The sequence below is a fragment of the Cupressus sempervirens genome, chromosome 1, assembly GCF_028749045.1.
Source record: "Cupressus sempervirens isolate cs-2001-9-10 chromosome 1, ASM2874904v1, whole genome shotgun sequence".
NCBI lineage: Eukaryota > Viridiplantae > Streptophyta > Pinopsida > Cupressales > Cupressaceae > Cupressus > Cupressus sempervirens.
The window spans coordinates 216,199,640-216,221,588 of NC_143118.1; the positions used below are offsets into that span (position 1 = coordinate 216,199,640).

Here is a 21,949-nt window from a genome sequence, read left to right on the forward strand (position 1 = left end):
AAAAAGAGCAAGTTCTTTTAATTAAATAAAAAATATTTAATTAAATTAAAAGAGAAGTTTTTCTCTTAATTAATTAAATGTGGATGAACTATTTAATTAAAAGAGAGGTTTTCTTTTAATTAAACGGGGACTTCTTTTATTTAATTAAAAGAGAGCAAGTTCTTTTAATTAAATAAGACTTAGAATAAAATGATCAACCTTAGAAATAAAACAAATTGAATTTGATCAAGGAAATTGATTTGAATTGATTTAATAAAATATTACACATCTTTGATTTAAGAAATTTGATAAATTGATAAATTGAATAATGGAGGCCCATAGTCTAGACGACCATTTTAGGGTGCATACAAATATAAGTTAGATTCCACATATACAATTATCTAACTTTAAAAAGAGAACCACATTCCATATATTGCACATTGTTTGTATATACAAATATACTTGAAAAAATAAACTAATTTATTAATGCAATACAATCAAATTTAAGTACTTAAGATTATTTTATTAGATGGTTAAACTTTTTGTCTTCTCTTTAACGATAATAATTTATCTCTTAGAAAAATAAGAATAAAAAGATTTTGAAAATCTACACACTTTAAATATTTCTAAATAAATGAAACTAGTTTTATCACCATAAATATTATTAATTGTATAAAATTACAGTTTAGGAAAAAACCTTAAAAACATCTAAACACACATTAAATTTATCCTTACCAAGAAACCGCCATTAAAAAGGAAAAGGCCAGAAATGCCATTATAAGATGTGGATTGGCCCTAACAATTATACACATAAACTCCCCTACTCAAAGTTTTAAAGCTTATCGATTCAACAAACTTTTAAAAAGGGAAGAAACTACTAACCTATAGAAAGAAAAAAGTACAAATTACATGTGCATAATATACACAAATCCACACATTTCTTCCCAATATTTAAATCCCAATTAAAGATTCAAAAAAGTTGAAAAAGGAACCCTACAAAGTTAAGACCAACATCTCAATGACTTGTTCCACCTTTGCCATGTCATATGGGGACAAGATCCTTATTAAAAATTGGACCCCATCACCAAAAACATATTAAAAGAATCAAAAGCTAATAATTTAATGTGACCATAGGCTATAAAGAGTATTAAAAGAATCAAAAGATAATAATTTAATGTGACCATAGGCTAGAGAAAATACTAAAAGAAGGAAAAACTAATAACTTAATGTGACCACAGGCTAAGGGATTAGGGGGGCTCAAACACAAGCATCAAAACATCCATCGGGATCCCAGACATAATTATTAGCTTCTAACCAAGTCAAAATTTCTCCGCCCTCCGATCGTCTCCAGGACGGCTAGGAGAATCTCGGCCGTCTGTTTTTGTTGTAATTTTCAATTTCTTTGTTGTTGAGTTCTTCGCTTCCTTCATTTCTGCTGGTTTGTAGTGCATTGCATTTGCATTGCCCAATTTTTCATCGCATGGAGCATTTGAGATTATTTCTCCAAAATCTCATGTATTTCTAATCCTGTACACAAGTTAGCGGCTCAATCGATTCTGCCACTCTTGTGGATAAGCTGGCCCGGAAAATTTTCAAGTCTTCACTTATGCTCGCAACATTACAGGTACACGGAAGCAAAACCCTAATTTTAAATTTGACTGAAATAATTGTTTGAATGATACAAGATTCGCCATTTTTTTGGGGCACTTAGGACTTCAATGTTGCGAATGCCATGATAAGGACTCGAATTTTAGTTGTGAATGTTGTAATCTTGCTGTAATGGTGTTTCTTTCTTTTTTGTCCTTGAGTTTTCTTTTGGTAGGTGGTTGAATTTCTTTCTCTATTTTTTTGGTCGAACCAGGGTATGTAAATTTTGCCGCTTTGCGACCCTGCATAGACCTTTTTTCTATGATCTGAGTCGTGGAGATCGGTTAAAAACTGGCGAATTTTGGTTTTTGAGCAGATAGATTTATTGGGTCTCTTTTTTCGAGTGAGCTGAGCCGGGCGTTTAAGAGCCTTGGAGGATACTGTTAGTGAGCGTTATTGATTTTGTTATTGGGTGTTCAGCTATGCGGCATTGTCTTGCCGCTGTACAGATCAGGTTTACGCCCGTACTCTGTCCCGGGGTTGATGAATCGCATTTTGAGGCTCTCAATGGCAGGAGGCGGTCTTAGCGGGTACTAGTAATTTGAATTGGATTGGTTATGCTTAGAAAAGATTGGTTGCTGATTTCTTGGACAAGGAGAAGAAGGGGATTTTAACTTTCTAGGTATGTTGAACAAATTTATAGGCAAGCGGTCCAGTCGCAAGCCTTCAAAATCTGAGAGCAATGAAGCTGCAGGCCCCGCAAACTCTGTGGCAGGAGGAGCATATTCCTTGCCTTCTGCTAGTGGTGCATCTGGGGGAAGGGGTGGCGCTCCTACAGGGGGATCCTCGATTTCCAAAAATATCAGCTCTGCACTATCGGGTTCAAAATCAACCGTTAACCATGCTCCAAGGAACAGCGTTTCAATGGGTGTAGGGCATCCGCAGCCTCAGAATGCTACGCGAACGGTATATGGAAGAGATAAACTGTCCCCGGGTTCTGCGCCTGCCACTGCCAATGGAGTCTTACCCGTGTTTGAAAATCTGCCAGCTTTCAGGGATGTTCCTGCATCTGAAAGACCGAATCTTTTTTTAAAGAAGTTGTTTCTCTGTTCCCATGTGTTTGATTTCACTGATTCTACCAAAAATGTGAGGGAGAAGGAGATCAAGCGACAGACTCTGCTTGAGCTTGTTGATTTTATTCAGTCCGGTTCGAACAAGCTTAGCGAACCTACACAAGAAGAACTTGTTAAAATGATCTCAGAAAACCTTTTCCGCTCATTGCCTCCTGCTTCTCATGAAAACACTGGATCTGAGAGCTTTGACCCAGAAGAGGAGGAACCCTGCATGGAACCCGCGTGGCCACATTTGCAAGTAGTGTATGAATTACTACTGCGGTATGTAGTCTCCACAGACACGGACCCTAAGATTGCAAAGAGGTATATTGATCACTCTTTTGTTCTAAGATTGCTAGACTTGTTTGATTCAGAGGACCCGCGGGAGAGAGAATATTTGAAAACAATACTGCATCGCATCTATGGGAAGTTCATGGTACATCGGCCATTCATACGGAAAGCAATTAACAATATATTCTACCGTTTTATCATGGAAACTGAAAGACATAATGGCATTGGTGAGCTCTTAGAAATTTTGGGGAGCATAATTAATGGCTTTGCATTGCCCATGAAAGAGGAACATAAACTCTTTCTAGTAAGGGCTCTTATTCCCCTACACAAGCCAAAATGTGTGGCTCTATATCATCAGCAGCTATCCTACTGTATCACACAGTTTGTTGAAAAAGATTACAAATTAGCGGATACTGTTATTAGGGGTTTATTGAGATACTGGCCTTTGACAAACTGTCAAAAGGAAGTTTTATTTTTGGGAGAGCTTGAGGAGATTTTGGAATCGACACAATCTGCAGAATTCCAGCGCTGTATGATCCCACTATTTCGACAAATTGGACGCTGTCTCAGTAGCTCACATTTCCAGGTTTGTGTTTGTACTCCCTCTCTTATTTTAATAATGTGTTGAAAATTTTGTTTTAGACCCTTAAACAGTAAGAACAGAAATATGTCAATCTTGGAGAACGGTAAAATTAATTTTCATTCTAGTCTCTGTTAATTCTCAAATGTTTTCTGCATATTCCTCACTGTGCCTATGGTTTTGGCATTTGGGAAAACGTTGAAAAGGAGTTTGAAAGTTGGAACTGAATCAAAGCATTTTGCCTCTTTATGTTTTCAAACATTGCATTTCATCTAGCAAAATGAAGAAGGTAAATGAAATGAATTTGATTGAATCAATCTTTAATAGATTACTCTGTAGAAGTTTTTGTTCTGTATTATAAATTAGAATGATATGTGAAAAGGATATAAGTTTCTGTTCAGCAGTGTTCCACAGGGATGTGTCCCTGCAAAACCCCATGTCCTCAGGATGGGGACGTTTCTGTGACGTGGGGATTTGGTGGAAATGCCTCCCCACAGCATTGCCACCTCTATCTCCACTGAGGGCATCTCTGGGTGCTTACTATATGGCACATGCCATTACATATTGATTGCGACTTTTAACTTTGTGAAAATAAGTTTGCCTTTTATGGTGCACTTGCATAGATGTTATATTACAGATATTTCCTCGAAGATTTTTAATTCAACCTCAATTTGTATATCAGGTTTACCCCCACTGCCCTGGGTCTCTCCCTATCCCTGAAACCTAAGTTGCCGGTTTGGATTCCGGTACAGATGCAGGTTTGAGATTCGCCCAAATTTTTTTTGGGTTGGGTTTGGATTCGTTTTGGGTTCGTCCATATATTTATTAATAAAATAAAAACAATTGTATTTTGTTAATGACTTCAAATTTTGTTTCAAATATTGAAAATATAATCTAGAAAAGCATAAGTTAAACATATTAAATTAAAGTTTATTTTAAAAAAAAAAATTTTAAACTTTGAAACGTTTATATAAAAAAAATAAAACATAATATAACAAAGAAAACCTTAGATTGCACTGTATATTTTTTACAGAATATGAAAAAAATGAGAAAAAACATTACAAAGCCAAAGCCAAGTAGAGGCTCAGTGCTGATTTAGAAAGCTGTGTCACTGGTGTTGCTGGCCCACAACACTGTTCTGCAGTAAATCTGTGTGTTTCAAAATGCCATTTGTGCATTTATCCACATCGCTGGTGTAAATGTGTGTTTAGCTGCGTCGGGGGTGTAAATATTTGGGTTTTGAAATGTCGCGTGTGTATTTCAAACCAAAAATTGAAATAAAAAAAGGTAAAAAAAGCTATATAATATGTTATTTGGAAGTCCAAACTGGTCAAGTTGTCACACACTCACCAAAATTCATTCAGGGCTCACACAGGCAAAGAAACAATTCAACCAAATTCGCACGGAAGTCAACCAGGGTCCTGTGTGACGAATTTGGATAGAATTTCTCAGTCTGCGGGCGAATTTGAATTGATTTTGAATCGAACCAGAATTCTGGAAGAATCAAACCCCAACTTTCACCCTTGGTGACTGAATGTGGTAACTTAGCCTGAAACCCATTCCAATGTCCCTGCACCCCCCTTGCAAGAAATTTTGTGGAACAATGCTATACGGCAATAGAATGTATGAACTTGTGTGAGAACACCTCCTTCTAACCAAACACTTGTCTGTAACTAAATATGAATTGTTCCCCTTCTATATACAACAAACTTCTGTTGCATAATATTGTTTCCAACTTTTCACAAATCACACCATTTCAGGTATTTGTAAAAGTCCTTTGTAGAGTCTGTTCAAAGCTAGTCACTTACATCTAGTTTGAAAGCCAAGCATATGTGTTGACTATCATTCAATGCTGTTAATTGTGTAGAAGCTTATAAATATTGATTTAAAATGTTGCTTTTACTATATTTGTTTATTAACTACATGCCATGCATGGGCAGATTTTGTTTATCTTTTTCATATTTTAGAGGGTTCAATAGTACTTTCATCATCCATTTTTCAAACTTGGCAATATGAATTCACTATCCTTTATCCTTCATTCTTCATTCCTTTATCCTTTTTAAAAATACCAATCTAATTAGGTATAAAGCATTTCTGCCTTGAGGCATAGACCTATCTTTTTAAAAGATAACAGGTACTCCAGCAAGCCTTTTTGATTGCTTTCAGTCTTTAATATTTGACCGACATTACCAGAAAGCAGGCTGCACTTGAAGTAATCTTCTGTGAGGACATACCCAGAGATCTGAGTGACATCTTGGATCTCTTGTGGAGTTGGAGGGGACAACCCATCCACACTCCTCCCTTTTTGAAAATTTTGGGGATATTCTCCTATGAAGAGGGAACACCTGGCATCCCCGAATGCCTTTACACCCCCTGGTTGTACTGAAGATATCAGGGTGCTCCTCATATGAAATACACCAAAAACAGCAAAAATAAAAGAGAACATTTTAATAGATAAAACCTTAATACCTCACCAAACCCCTGTAGCCCAAAACAGTTTTTAAAGCTGTTGGTCATTTTTGTTTTATATTTACAAAAAAAGAGGAGGATAAAAGGAGGAGATAAAGAGGAAAATATTAGAAAAGAAACAATTAATGAATTATCGATTTAATAATGAGTCTGACTTTTGAGCTTGTGAGCTTGAAGTCAATTAACTTTAAGCATGATAGAACTTTTTTTTTTGGCATTCTTCAATATAAATTGTGTTTCATGCTATAAGTCGATTATCTGTCTATGGATTGTGTAATCAGTCATTTATTTTTTGAATTGCTAGTTTGGGCATGGGGTTTGCTGGCATATGATTTTTTTCCTAGGCTCTCTATGGCCAGGTTCGTCTGTATTATATATATTCATATTATATATATTTTTATAATATTAATATAAATTTTAACATTGCACATTTTGGCTAGTGAAGATCTATGGAGTGTCATGTGGGAGTTGTGGCTGGAGAAAAAAGCTTAGTTTTAGCTTATGTGTTTCCTTAACTACCATTGGGGTATAAAAAATCGATAATAGTAATTTTTCTGAAGCCTTTTTCACTTCTTCAAAGAACTATTTTGCTGTTTTTATTAAAGGTGCAGGGTAGGCTGTTAGAGAGTCTTTAAATGTGGAAATTGTGATGGTGAAGGGCTCTCTTGAGTTTAGGAGGTATATTTCTTTGAAATGTCTTGAGTAGTGCTCCCTTTTAGTCTTCAAGGAGGTGGTTTTGGAGCAAGAAGCCCACTATGGGGTCAATAGGGTGATTTGAAAATTTAATAAATAATGGCCTACTGTTTTGGAGGTAATAGATGGGTCTCTTGTAATAGGAAGTCATTAATGTAAAGTATTGTAGAATTATATTCTTGCTTGCAGGAATTTTTATTGCAGTTTTTGAATCTAAAATAAATGGAGATTTATTTCTCTACTAAAAGATGTGGTTCTTGAGGAAGCATTCTCTCTGACGAAACCGTGGTTTCAGCCTTCAATCCTTTGATGGAAACCTTTAAGGTGTTTCTTGTTGGGGTTAGGTTCCCTGATCTTCCTCAATAGATTTTGATTGATTCTTGCTTTAGGATATTGGGAAGTGTGTTGGTTGTATATGGCTTCATTATTGAAGCTTCTGCTCTCTCACATCACCTTTGTTTGAATTCAGGTAGAGATGAATATCAAAAGATCTCCTTGCAGAAATTCAGATCAAAGTAGAGGACCACAGTTGCATATGCCAAATAGATTATGAGAATCTTGTGTATCATTTTTGAAGATATTTCTAGATAGGCCTGTTGATGTTTCTTTTATTCCATTACAACACACAAAACCAATACTCAACATTTTGAGATGAAACACCAAATACTTAATCCTCTCTTGATATAAGGCCATTTCTCATGCTAAGTTTGCAAAGTAAGATCATGAAATGAGTTGAAGATTACTTCTATTTGTGGATGCTCAATGAAATAATTTGATTTGTTGGTAATCACTTAGGGGGCTTACGTTATTCATTCAGTAGATTTCAATCCTTGCACTTCTAAAGATTTGGCTTCAAAATGTGCAATGAAAATATAGTTTTGACTTTCCCAACTTCCATTGAAACTTAAACTTAAACTTGCTTCTACTTCTAACTATGATTGCAAAGAAGTATGGATGAACTTGGACATCTACTAGATGTAGCTTTATCATTGACTCCGCCCACCTAGTGCAAGCTTCTAAGGAACACACAAATGGCTTTCAAATCAATATTTCCTCTCCAATCCTGTCAAATGGATGCAGACTAAAGATTCAATATCAATTGAAGTTGAGTGCTATTAATTATTGACTTACCACACAAGACACTTCTACGATGGCCAAGAGTTTGGTGGCTCGGATTTGTTCAAGTCAATCAAGTAAACATCCACTACTACTTCCATTCAACTAAATTAATTCAACATGATGAAAAATCAATTCCAAGTGAAATATTGAGAAAACTATGCAGCACTTTAAAGCAAGATTAATTATTTCACCATGAAGAACCAACAATGAATTATCCATTACTTGAAAAGCATCATAGCAACAATTTGATCAAATCTCTCCCTTAGCTAGCTTACCACTACTCTTAAATCTTCTACTACCTTGTAACTCTGTCAATTGCTATTCTAATTTTTAACCTTTTACAAATGAGAAGGCCTTGGTCTGATGGATGTTAAAATACAATTAAAGGCCAAGATTGATTGAAGATCAAGGGCTGAGATTTTACACTACAAACCCTGATTAGGGTTGCCAAATTTACAACCAATTACATGTGGGCACCAATTCATGTGCCTATAAGAAAATTACAATGATTTTTCCAGGGAATGCGAAAATAGGACACTTGGCCTGATTTGACTGACTGTGTTTGTAACTTGAATTTTCTGATTGGAGAAGATAACCAATAATCACCTCATCATCCCTATCCTATAGATCCATTTAATGACAATTGCCTAGAGTTTTGACTTGTAGAAGGTGTTTGTTAAAACTGCAAATATTTCTTGCTTGATTGCTAGAAAGTAACTCTTGACTAACTCTACTACTCCCATAGATGATTGAGATGGTTCATGTTTTCAAATTGCTTCCCTCTTGCCAAATTTACTTATGGCTTGAATTGAATTGGCATCCTTTAAATTATATCTTGTTCTGATTTGGACTTGAACTTGTATTTTGGAATTGTAGCCTTGATTGAATTTCTAGAAGTCTTCATGTAGCTGGGCTTCATTTGGATTTTCCTTTTGCTAATCTGATACAAATCTCCCTTCTTATTTCGAGTCCTTGAGCATGGAGTCTTGAGCTTGATCTTAACCTTTGCTTGAATCTCCCACTTGCCTTCAACAGTTTTCTTTACAAAACAAGAAGGAAAAAGGGCTAAGATCACATTTAGATATAAAATGAATCTTAGAATTTTAAATCAGATTCAAAGGCACTCCTAATTTTAAATAGAGAAGAGTCGCTGCTAAACCTTTCCTAATTTGCTGCTCCTGGAGGTGTATTTCACTTCTAAAAATCAGAGGAAATTTGCTGGTAAATTAGGACTGTAGCCCGCTGTTGCAGAGCAGAGAACTTGAATTGATGTTAAAATGACGACTTCTCACCTACTGATATAGGTGCTGGGTCTAGAAAGGGCACAAAATCCAAGGGGACCTACTTGCATTTTAAATAGGATTTATTTTGTTTCGAAATCTTTTGACTTTTCCCCTACCTGCATTTTAAATAGGATTTAATTTGTTTTGAAATCTTTGACTTTTCCCCTACTTGCATTTTAAATAGGATTTATTTTGTTTTGAAATCTTTTGACTTCTCGAATTCAAGGCCGACCTGCCTAAGCTTAAATGCTGGGCAGAAAACACTAAAATCTTGGCAAAAAATGCCCAAGTTAGGGTGGATTCTGCCCTCTTTTGGGCAATGCCTTCAAATCAAAAAACTCAGATTCCCCCTTTCTATAAGTTTGGAATGAAAAAATGCAATTAATATCTGAAGTTGGTGTGATTTTGAGGGTCAGAACTGTGCAATTTTGGGCAAAAAAGCTGAAGGAGGGTCAGATCCCGACCCTTCTTGGGCACTACTTTGAAACATTAAGAGCAGATCTGCCTTCCAAATGATTAATTTGCAAACAAACTTTCACCACATCCTTATTTTCTTGTAACACTAGGACTTTAGAAATGGAAATTGGCAAAAATTGAGAGGTTGGAAATCACAAAGTTTTGTTTAAAAATGCCTAGGCAGGGTCGTATTCTGACCCTTCCTGGGCAATGTCTTTGAGTATTTTTAATATCTCACTATATTTAGCTAGTTCTAGTTAATGGTCATTTAGGCTTTCTTTTTAGTCTTTCTTAGTGAAGTCAATTTTTAGACTACACTATAAATAGCATCAGTAAACTTTTAAGAGTTCATTGTTAATACGCCAATTCGGTTTTCTTTGTTCATTAAATCTTTAACAATTTCATAGAGTTGCCGTAAACTCCTATGCCCCTCCTTGGGCACGCATATGCCCGTATCCAATTTGGAAATGTATCCAATACCGCTCGGATACATGTCGAATATTGTACCCATGTCTGCCTAATAAATTTGATTTTCCAACCGTACCAAATACTATGGGATTTGTTTTTTTATAAAGATTTGATGTAGATCTTCCCTTTAATGTTAAAAAAAAAATTATAAAAGCAATTTAAAAAAAAATAGTATTAAAGAAAACCTCCACTGGATGAGAAAGACAAATAAAATGTTTTTTCTATTTCGGCAACCTGTTTTTGGGTTATCTTCTAATGCAACTCTATTGTGTTAACATTGTAAAGCGTTAAATTAACTTATAAATATTTATGTAGCATTGGTGTCAATATTACTTTTGAAGTAATGAAAATCTCCTAGAATAACTTAGAAAATTATGTTAAATATATGTATATGTATTATCTATTAATGTTGTGTCCAGCCATATCCGTATTGGGTGTCTAAATAAATGGCCGTATCCGTACCCAATACTGTTTCCGTATTTGTATCCGTATCCATATCTGTGCAACTTTGCAATTTCATGATATTAGAGCAAGAGCCAATTTGGGTATAACTCCCTTATGGGAGGGTTTAAATAAAACTTTCCTCAAATTTTTATTTGTGATGGGTTTCTAATTTTTTCCCTTGAATTTTTTTTGTTGTGTTTTATTAATATTTTCCTCAAAAAATATTTGTTGGGTTTTATTATTTTTTCTTAAAAAATTATATGGTGGGTTTATTTATTTTCTCCCTTAAAAATTTATGAGGGCTTTAATAATTGTTTCCTCAAAAATTATCTGGTAGGTTTTCATAAATTTTTCCCTAAAAAAATTCAGTTTGGTATCAGTGTTTTTTTTTTCTCAAAAATGGAGCATTTTTAATATCTCACTATATTTAGCTAGTTCTAGTTAATGGTCATATAGGTTTTCATTTTAGTCTTTCTCAGTTATGTCAATTTATAGACTACACTATAATTAGCATCTGTAAACTTTATTTAAGAGTTCATTGTTAATACACCAATTCAGTTTTCTTTGTTCATTCAGTCTTTAACAATTTCATGGTATTAGAGCGGGAGCTAATTTGGGAATAACTCCACTATGGGAGGGTTTAAATAAAATTTTTGTCAAATTTTTATCTATAATGGGTATCTAACTTTTTCCCTTGAAATATTTGTGAGGGTTTTAATAAATTTTTCCTCAAAAATTATCTGGTAGGTTTTCATAATTTTTCCCCTTAAAAATTTCAGTTTGGTTTTAACATTTTTTTCCTCTAAAAAATGGAGTTTTGCATTCTCTTATCCGTATTCTTTGCTTTTGTTTGGTTTTGATTGTTTTTTCACCTCAAAAATCATGTTTAGTTTTGGATGATTTCTTGTCTCAAAAATTGTTTCTGGCTCTGTAATACTATAAGTTTGCATGTTTTTTTTTTTTTTTGGGATCTGTAAGAGGCCAAAGCCAAGGTTAATTATTATTATTTGTTCTGATTAATTATTTCAATTATTAGTTAAGCTTGAGTGGATTTGAACCCAAGACCTCCCACAATTTACTGTTGTGTTGTACACTCTTGCCTATAAGTATGCGTGTGTGTAATTTCAGGGTTTTTATTATTTTGTCTGAAAAATGATGCTTTGTCATCTTTAAACCATAGTATCGTGCTGTCTGTTTTGGGGCATCTTGCTCATCTGCAAAGTTTGAAGGGTTTACCGATTTTTCCTCAAAATTGTGCCAACAGTTCACAGTGTGTATTTCTGTTTACAGGGAAAGACAATTTGGCTGTCCAACATCAGGTTGGATGGTTCATCTTTGATGAATTCTGGTCAGTGGTTTTGCCAATTCTAGCAGGGTCAGTGGAAGAGTTTGCGGTAGACTTTACTCTCCCACCAACACATCATACTGAAGAAGGGGACGTCCCTCCTTGTTTTTTTCATGTTACACTTGGTCATTGACATTCTCTAGATCCAAGGAGAGTCTTAGTAGCAGCAAATTTTTCTGAATAATTTGTGACTGCAAGACATGTATTGTCTTTTGCAGGGGGTAGTTGGTAAAATGACCATTAAGGGAGGGTATTAGAATATTTTAAATATCTTGCTATATTTAGCTAGTTATAGTTAATGGTCATTTAGGCTTTCTTTTTAGTTTTTCTCAGTTAAGTCTATTTTTAGAGTATGCTATAATTAGCGTTTCTAAACTTAATTTCAGAGTATATTGTTAATCTGTCAGTTCTGTTTTCTGCGTTCATTCAGTCTATCAATTTCATAATCCACCCATCCTTTACTTCATCAAACAGATTTTAGTTCAAACTTCTTCATTTCTTTTCCACTTTGAATCAGGTTACAACCTTCATGCTAAACTATGAGGCGGAATTTTCATGATTTTGGGCATTAATGCCCCAAAGGGGTTGGATTCTGACCCTATTTGGGCAATCTCAGCGACATACTATCTATTTTTCCAAAAATTTCCCACCTTCTAAGTCAATTTGCAATGAAATTTGTTAAATACTTAATGTTTCACAGCCTAAGTCAAGGAATCTCTCAAAATGAAGGGTCGGAAAACTCATTTTGGACAAAAATGCCCAAAAAGGCTGGATTCGGACCTATTTTAGCAATTCCAGCCCTACTTGAAAATTTTGAAGTCCTCAAGTCACCAAAAATTCATTCTCCAAGTTGTTTATCTCCAAATTTGCCAAATTTGAAGGCAGATCTGAAAGGCACTAATGATATAAGCCAAAATGGAATGCAAGAAATCTGGTAATTTTGGGCAAAAGTGGTGAAAAAAGGTTGGATGCTGACCTATTCTAGGCATTCTCAGTTAGTGACGGCAAATTTCCAAGTCCAAAAAAACCACCAAAATTTCATCCTTTCAAATCAGTTTTTGTCAAATTTGCTAATTATTCATGATTCCTAGCTGACATTAAAGAATTTGAGTTGAAGTTGAAGGTTGGAATTCTCATGATTTTGGGCATTAATCCCTCAAAAAGGTTGGATTCCCACCTGTTTTGGGCAATCCTAGTCATCAACCAAAAAATTTCAAATTATCAAACTTTCAGATCTGCCCCTTTCTCCCTTGCAACAGACTTGACTAAGGGGCCCAGGACTTGAAGGAATGCTGGTATAAGATCCCCTAAGATCGCTAAGCCTGCTACAGAAACAAAAAGAAGGGTCCTCATTTGCATGGAGTGTAAACTACACAACAAGGCCATGTGACATTAAACTGTTTGAGCCTGAAATGTAAGGCGACAGGGTTTTCAACATTGTTGGAAGATACTTTACTCCATCACTTATCAGTTTTTGCTGCATTTGGGGAGTATAGGTTCTCTTAGCCTTCTCAAAGGGCACTAGTTGTTTCAGTGTTCTATTTAGTACTCTCTAAGGATGATTAGCCGTCAAAGTTGGGCCTCTTTGTAGTCTACAATTTTAATTTTATATCCATGTGTGCACCCTTTAAGTTGGATATGCTTGCCTCAATTGGGTGTGAGGGCTACATCTTCCTTGCCTCTTCCCATGTTTGTTACTCATTATAGTCTTGGTGTGCTATGGAAGAAGATCTAATTTTTATTTTGTTTCTAGAGCTGCGAGATTAGAAATTAATAATGGATTTGACATTGGTTTATAAATTGTTTGGAGAGTTGGGTTTGCAAACCATGGAGTAGAACCAATCATATTAACTTGGTTGGTTGAAACAGGGAAATGTAAATCGGGGGAGAAACTATGTTATCCAAAATTTGGTGCAGGTGTTGATGATAAGGATGAATTTCTTGTTGATTTAGCTAGAGTAATATTTGATAGTTGATAATTGCATGTGTGTCATGGCATACATCCAAAGGGGAAAATAATATAGACCCATATTGAATAATGCTAATGCGTTCTCGCTTAACCCATTAGTAAAGAAAACAAAGATATCCATGGTTGGTGCAGCTCAATCCAAGCTGTCAGTCAATCAATCAATGCAAACAAAAGTTTGGTTTTTTGTTGCTTAGATAAAAGGGATAGTAAGATGGGTAGCAGTAAATGAATTACATGAGCTACACATTCATCAAGAACACGTTAAAATAGGTGAGTTAGTAAATCAATTTTTAGAATTGTTCTTAAAAGCCTAAGCGGATGCACTCTATGCATCAGGTTGAACATGAAATCAAATTTTGACAGATCATTCTTTGCCTAACATAGGGCTGAATTATTAGTGTTTGGATGACGGAAACAATTTAAACATCACTAGTAAATGTTGTTTGTAAGGGTATTATCAGACTGAATACATACTTTTGTTCTTCTCCAACTGTTATAATGTCTGAAATGATGGAACATGGCATATTCATGTGACTATTTGGGGTCTAAATAAGATCACCTGCGAGAATATGTACACCCTATTTTGATAGATGATTTGCTTGATCAACTTGGTATCATCAAGTAAGTATCAAGGAAGAAGAAGAGGTTTGCTAATGCCAAGCAAGATCTTTTTGAGTCATTGACTTTGCCTTCTGGTTTATAGAATGCTCCAACCAGTTTCGGGGCACAATTATATCTTTGTTATGTCAGGCTGTTTTAACAGTAATTGTATTTTGATGTCTTTAAGAAGACATGAATTAAAAGTCATGTACTTTTTCACAATGATGTCTGGATTTATTTTCATGTTGACCGTGGGAAAACTGTGATTTTCTATGAGATACTGGAATTGGCCCAACTGTTTGATATTTTGTTGAAAAATGTGGGAAAATATCATTGACCATTTTAATTTTTCGTTCTGAAATTGATTATATTTCATAAAACTTTGTTCGGTATATTTGTTCCTCACATTATTTTGATTTTTGAAATATGAATCATAAGTGCTTGTGATTTCATTTGTCACTTTTATCCACATGATTGATTTTTCCAGTTTCCACTTAGATTGCGTGGCAAAGCTATTGATAATTTTCTCGTGTTTTTCAGATTTACTTTTAGTTCAGGTTCCAAGCTTGGTAAGGGAGTATTTTATGATTTAAATTATATTGTATTATTATTTTACAATATTTTAGGTGAGGTTTTTCAATTTTAATTTTTTTTGAAGTTCTGCTATTTTATTTGTATTATTAAAAATAATAAATATTAATATTCTATAAAATCTTATGTTTATGTATTTGTTTTTACAGATAAAAGTGGCCAAGGGGCCACACCTCTGTTATAGAAAAAGAGCTTACATTGAACTATGCTCATTCATTAGGGGGAAATGAGAGAAAGTAGAAGATATCTAAATTCAAAACTAGGGCTTTTCCCTATGTTTTAAAATATGACCATTACATTTTTTAAAGGCCTAATTCCCATAATGTTTGCTTCAAAAATCAGTGTATCACAGGAATGAAAACTAACCCATTACATTCTGTCCTTGGTGTAAAGTTGGGTATCCGGCGGTAATATTCACAAACTGTAAATCCAATCCCACCGGTAGCTTGACCCTTTTTGTGCATCTTCATGCATTTTCATTCCCCATATAAGAAAAGGGAGCAAATGGTTGTTGATTCTATACTAGAGTCTAGGATAGCATTGGCCTTGAGGTTGGAGACCACTTCAATCACTGCCATCTCTGTATGCTGTTGCACATCTGACCTACATCTCGCCCAAACACAAGCCTTCACTATCCTTTGTGTCAAAGATTTATCTTTGAATTCTAGTAGCAAGGTCAATAATAAGGAGGCAATGTTCGAATTTTAATTTTTTTTGAAGTTCTGCTATTTTATTTGTATTATTAAAAATAATAAATATTAATATTCTATAAAATCTTATGTTTATGTTTTTGTTTTTAGTTTTACAGATAAAAGTGGCCAAGGGGCCACACCTCTGTTATAGAAAAAGAGCTTACATTGAACTATGCTCATTCATTAGGGGGAAATGAGAGAAAGTAGAAGATATCTAAATTCAAAACTAGGGCTTTTCCCTATGTTTTAAAATATGACCATTACATTTTTAAAACCCCTAATTCCCATAATGTTTGCTTCAAAAATCAGTGTATCACAGGAATGAAAACTAACCCATTACATTCTGTCCTTGGTGTAAAGTTGGGTATCCGGCGGTAATATTCACAAACTGTAAATCCAATCCCACCGGTAGCTTGACCCTTTTTGTGCATCTTCATGCATTTTCATTCCCCATATAAGAAAAGGGAGCAAATGGTTGTTGATTCTATACTAGAGTCTAGGATAGCATTGGCCTTGAGGTTGGAGACCACTTCAATCACTGCCATCTCTGTATGCTGTTGCACATCTGACCTACATCTCGCCCAAACACAAGCCTTCACTATCCTTTGTGTCAAAGATTTATCTTTGAATTCTAGTAGCAAGGTCAATAATAAGGAGGCAATGTTCGAATTGGTTCAATATTTGTGATTCTGCTCGATGTACTCCTCACCTAAGATCATCTTGATGGCCTACAACATCATCTCTGAGCAGTAGCAAAACACATTTCTTAGTCGATTATTTTGCTCCTTCCAAATGCAATTTGTCATATCTTGGTTTTCAGAACAAAAGTAGCTTCCCTCTTGTGTGATTACCTCAAATGCCTGGCAACTGAAAAAATAAGGATTCTCAACAATGCTCATGCATGCAGGTGCCAACATAAGCATTTGTTTGATTTTGCTTGTCGATTTGAAACAATCACTCCCTGCATTTAATTTTTTTAATGTTTCCGTGCCTCTCTTTGGTTGTAAACACACCCACATTGTTTTGTATATCTGTCAAATTTGTCAAATTAATCCCCTCTTCCTCCAATGTATATTGTGCCTAGTTTGCCAAGTGAGTGACAACTGTATTTCTTTCTTCATAAATATGTTCAGTACAAAAATCCTCAAAATCTTCTATCAGATGCCAAAAAGGCCACAAGAATTTGGGATTCAAATCACATAATGATGATTTTGGAGTTGCCTTCAAGGCGAACTTGTCTGAAATTCAATGTTTGGAATGTTCTCAGCATGAGCCAAGCTGCTTGAAAGTTGACCATCTTGTTGGTTCCATTCTTTAATTTTTTTATTGTACACTGCAAAATATTCCCTTCCCGATCTCTCACCACACACCCAATGCTTGAAGGTCCTAGGTTACCTGGAGCTGTTCTGTCAAAGTATAGCTTCTTCCAGCATTCATTTGAAGGGGATCTTGTATCAGCTCTAAGATCAAAAACTGGACTAACATGTACAACCCCAATAGAAGCATGAAAATGTTAAATTTTAATGAAATCTATTTTTTTTGTAATATTGAATTAAAAATCAATTAATGAATATGCTTATTGTCATATATTTGTATTTAATTAAATTAATAAATGATTTTGATATTAATTAATTAGTTTGTGATTGAATTTGATGATTCAAACTCCGAATTGGAACTTTGTATATGTAGTCTTGCACTGCAAGCAGAAATCTCAAAATTAATGAGAAAAATCGTAATCCAAAATTGATTGTCTATGCTCTCATTTAGCTGTCATTTTTACTCTTTATGCAACTTTCATGGCTGTAAATATTAAAAAATGTTAATAGACATTTTTTTTGAGTTTCTCATATGATACTGAGAAGTTAAATTTTATCTCACTTTTGTTTTGCTGAGATAGCATCGAGAAAGATATTCCGCTCCTGTGCATGTTAGACCTTTAGATTGCTTGTTTCATGAGTCTTAGTAGCGAGTTGCAAATTTCTATCTTAAGTAGAAGAATAGCAAATTAAATTGTTTTCTATACTTGGAAAAGTGCCTTCTATCACAGTGAATGTACAGGATACGGTTGTGAATGAATTGAATGCCAGGTATAATTCAAACTACCTTGGCAAACACTCAATCACTGCTTTGTTGAAAGAGGCCGAGGCATCATTGTGGAAGTTGGAAGAAGTACAAAACGATTTTGGCATTTGAACCAACATATTCAGTGTTCATTCTTCCACTTTGGGGCCATGGGAGGATAAAGGAGTAGCATATAATGCATAAAAATGAAATTGGATATGTTGATTTATGTTCTTGCTGAGATTGCAATTGTAGAAGACGTTTTTTGAATGACTTGAGATGGTGGGTAAGGAGTGAAATTTGCACTATTGCTGGAGCTTTTTTGGTCCAGGGTTTCCTCAGGTTGATCTTTGTGTTTCAGTCCTTGTGTGTTTCCTAGCAAGTTTATGCTCTTTTGTAAATTTGTAATATTTCCATTGCATTTACATGATTGAATAGATGGTATTCGTAATGCCTCTTATTTAGGTCTAAAAATAATGTTTAGAATGTTGTCTGTTATGTTGACAAGTTAAAATCTGTCTGTGGTGTGCTCGGGGAATTCACAATGCATCTTAGTTAGGTGTAAAAATAATGTTTAGAATGTTGTTTGTTGAGTTGACAAGCCAAAATATTGTGATATTGCTATCAGGATTTAACTGTGTGATTTTGAGTCAAACCCATTGACCCATATTTCATGAGTAGCGATTCAACATGAATCCATCTCTCATGAGGATAAATGGAACACTTAGCACTCATTGGATCTAGGTGATGCTCACAGGGGTGAAGCACCGGGACTTCCCGGGAGGTCACCCATCCCGGGAAGCCAAAATATGTTTGTGGTGTGCTCTCGATAGACTATCTTGTGAGCATTGAGCAATCAAGGTTGGAGACACATTTCCACATTCACATTGTTAGATTTGTACATCACAATAAATTCTAAAACTTACAATAGGGATTGTAGGTTCAACATTGCGAACATAGCATTAGAAATAATTTTTAGATGTGGAGAGAGCCTGTCTTGTGGTCTTCCTCATCTGTGCGGACCATGGAGACAGAAATTAAGCAGGGGAATAATGACGAAGAGCAACTGCAGATGAATTATGGGTGAGCTCCTGTGTACATTCATACAACGTTATTGACTATTGAGTATGCATCACAATGACATGCTCACTGGATAGCTAATACCTAAACATAAAATCACGAGAATCTATAATGAACTTGAAATTTTACCTTGCATTAATTAGTCCAGTTGATTATATTTTAATTGGTGTGGCAAGTATGCAATATCAACTAAGATGCTCACATCCCATATCTTCTCCAACACTTGTAGAAAGTTATAGGCTTATTCTAGGATTTTTCGATCACCTCCTGTAACATCCGAGAGAGGCATAAATAAAGATTATCAGGTATGGGATTTTGCAAAATGTTCTTAAGGGTGATTTGGACAGAATAAAAGGGGCTTGTTACGTGGAAACTGCTTTTGTCATGTGCTGGTCTAGACATTCCCATTGATATTATCCTATCAACACCTTTGCAAGTAGTGAATTGCAGATATTAGAGAAGTTAAGTATTTAAGATATTTTTATATTAAAAAATAAAGGATGAAAGTCAAGTCGTGGTATTTATTCCCAGTCCATTGACTCATTTAGATGAAGAAAATTAAGAAAACAGAGACCAAGTTATTATATACAGTAGGTAGCATTTGATCAGTCACGGGTGTGGGAGTGAAGAAGGTATTTAAAGAAGAAGCAGCAAGGAAAAGTGAAATCATTGGAAAATTTGTTATATACTTGTTTTTTAATGCTTAAGAAGTATAAACCATTACACTTGAGTCTGAGGCAAAATCCTCTCATGATTTTACAATTGTGGCAAAAAACAGTTAATTGCTATTGCTGAGTTAGGAATGAAAACGTCTGATTCAAAGCACATTTAAATTAGGCACACATAAGGAAATCTCCACATTTTGAAGAAGATAGAATGCATAATAAAGGATAAGTGCTATATTTTTCAAGCCAAATTATATTACCAAAATCACAATTTCTGAATAAATTAGTATTTATGATTTGTATTGCAATTATAAATGTGAATTATAAATGTGATTAGGATATCATATTAAAAGAAAATAAGAAATTTTGTAGAACAGGACTTTACAAATGGTATAAGAGCAGCAATCCTGCTGCCTGAAGGGTAAAGCCAGAAGGATGGATGCATACCAATGAAAGTGATTTGAAGGTCTACAAAAGGTAGATTACATGGGTCCTATTTAAGAATTATTATACAAAATTGAGCCCCCCATAATTGTCAGAAGATTTCAAAGACATTCGTTCCCTTGATGAGTACTTGGAGTCACCCTGGAAACATTATCCCAACAAAAGAGATCTGACTGGAAAAGGAGGAAATAAAGGAGCAAGATCTAAGAGAATCATTGATTACAGTAGAAGAGAAGTTAGAATGAGAATCAGAAGAAGTTTCTGAACTCAAGAAGAAGAGCTAATATTATCCGTTGAAGGCTTTTCAATATTTGCAAACAATGTCCAAGAAGCATCCATCCAATTTTCACGTGGAAGTAATTGATCCATGTAAATATATTTGCAAGAGATGGAAACAACTGGACCACATGATGATGGCATGCAAATAGTTGTTATGCTGTTGTGAGGAATAGTTAATCTAAGATTGACCTAGGAAGGGAACTGCAAGTTTATTAAGAAAACCCGATGATATTACATACTGACTACATGGAATTTGACTAGGGGACATTCAAACTCCCTTGTTACAAGACTGATGATCCTGTTCATGGGTTAGTTTGTGATCATGAGAATGAGAATGTTGTTTTTACCTCTTGGAGGGATCAACACAAACATTGAAGAACAATGCATGCATTCACTATGTTCTTATCCATAACACTTGAATTTAAAATGGATATTATAGTCGTCTCGGTGAGTTGAGGTTGTCTGAAGCAAAATATATCAATTACATTGAAGGACACCTAGAACCTTATACTCTAGTACGAAATTGGCTTTGAGCACAAGAGCAAGAACTTGGTATTTGCAACATTTCCATAATTCATCATGATGGAAGTTGCAACATTTTGCTATATGAAGAGTTTGTATTCATTGGGTAGGATCTATAATAAAATGAATTGATGACATGCAATAGAGGGGGTATGCTTTTAAAAACAATGATGATTCTATAGGGTGGAATCAAGAAAAGAAATTGTGGAACTACAAACTGAGCTTAGTGAATAATATTGGACAATAAATTGACCTCACACTTTAGATGATGGCGTCAATCTTAATATAAAGAACTATATCGACTGTCCACAAAGTACTTTAATAACTCTTTAGGAATCTCAATGTAGTACAAAGTCGCCATAACCAAGACCATGAGAAAAACACCAATTGATGTAGAATAATCAGTACCTAATTGTTGTCATCCCATATCAATTGCAGTTAAAATGGATATTGTTACCTTGGGGAGTGTGATGCTAACTAAAGTGAAAGATGTAACTTGCAGTAAAGGAAGCCCTAGGTCCTTTCACTCAAATACAAAATCTGTGGCTGTATGAGCTTTTCCAATGTTTATGGCTTTCACATACACTAGCATACTATCTTGACGAGAAGATTACTTGCAATTACAGTTGTAGTGAAGGAAATTGAGGACTAAAACCTCTGTAAAGAGGCGATATATACTCACTACTTAACTCTATAAAAAGGATTTGTTGCTTCACTTGCAGCAATCTTTAAACTTGTTGTATTAGGGGAATTTCAAACTCCCTTGTTCCAAGACTGATGACCTTGTTTATGAGTTAGTTTGTGATCATGAGAATGAGAATGTTGGTTTTACCTTTTAGAGAGATCAACATAGACATTGAAGAACAATGCATGCATTCAGTATGTTCTTATCCATTACACTTGAGTTAAAAGTGGATATAATAGTCGTCTCGGTGAGTTGATGCTGATTGAAACAAAATATATCAATTACATTGAAGGACACCTAGAACCTTATACTTGAGTACAAAATTGGCTTTGCGCACAGGAGCAAGAACTTGGTATTTGTGACATTTCCATAATTTATCATGATGGAACTTGCACCATTTTGCTATATGAAGAGTTTGTATTCATTGGCTAGGATCTATGATAAAATGAATTGAGGACATGCAATAGAGGGGGTAAGCATTTAAAAACAATGATGATTCTGGTAGGGTGGAATCAAGAAAAGAAATTGTGGAATT

At 34.9% G+C, this 21,949-nt stretch overlaps 1 protein-coding gene across 3 annotated transcripts in view; it reads left to right on the forward strand.

The window, feature by feature from the left end:
• Positions 1-1,399: 1,399 nt before the first annotated feature.
• LOC149576919 (serine/threonine protein phosphatase 2A 57 kDa regulatory subunit B' beta isoform-like) overlaps positions 1,400-21,949 on the forward strand; it is a 38,785-nt gene continuing 18,235 nt past the window's right edge. Inside the window, exons 1-2 of one of the 3 annotated variants that reach the window (XM_089820701.1) lie at positions 1,400-1,603; positions 1,841-3,555. In XM_089820701.1, the coding sequence (XP_089676827.1) occupies positions 2,251-3,555 (1,305 nt within the window). In that variant the 5' untranslated portion in view covers positions 1,400-1,603; positions 1,841-2,250. The remainder of the gene's footprint in view (positions 1,604-1,840; positions 3,556-21,949) is intronic. The other 2 variants (XM_089820710.1, XM_089820719.1) reach the window with 2 other exon arrangements.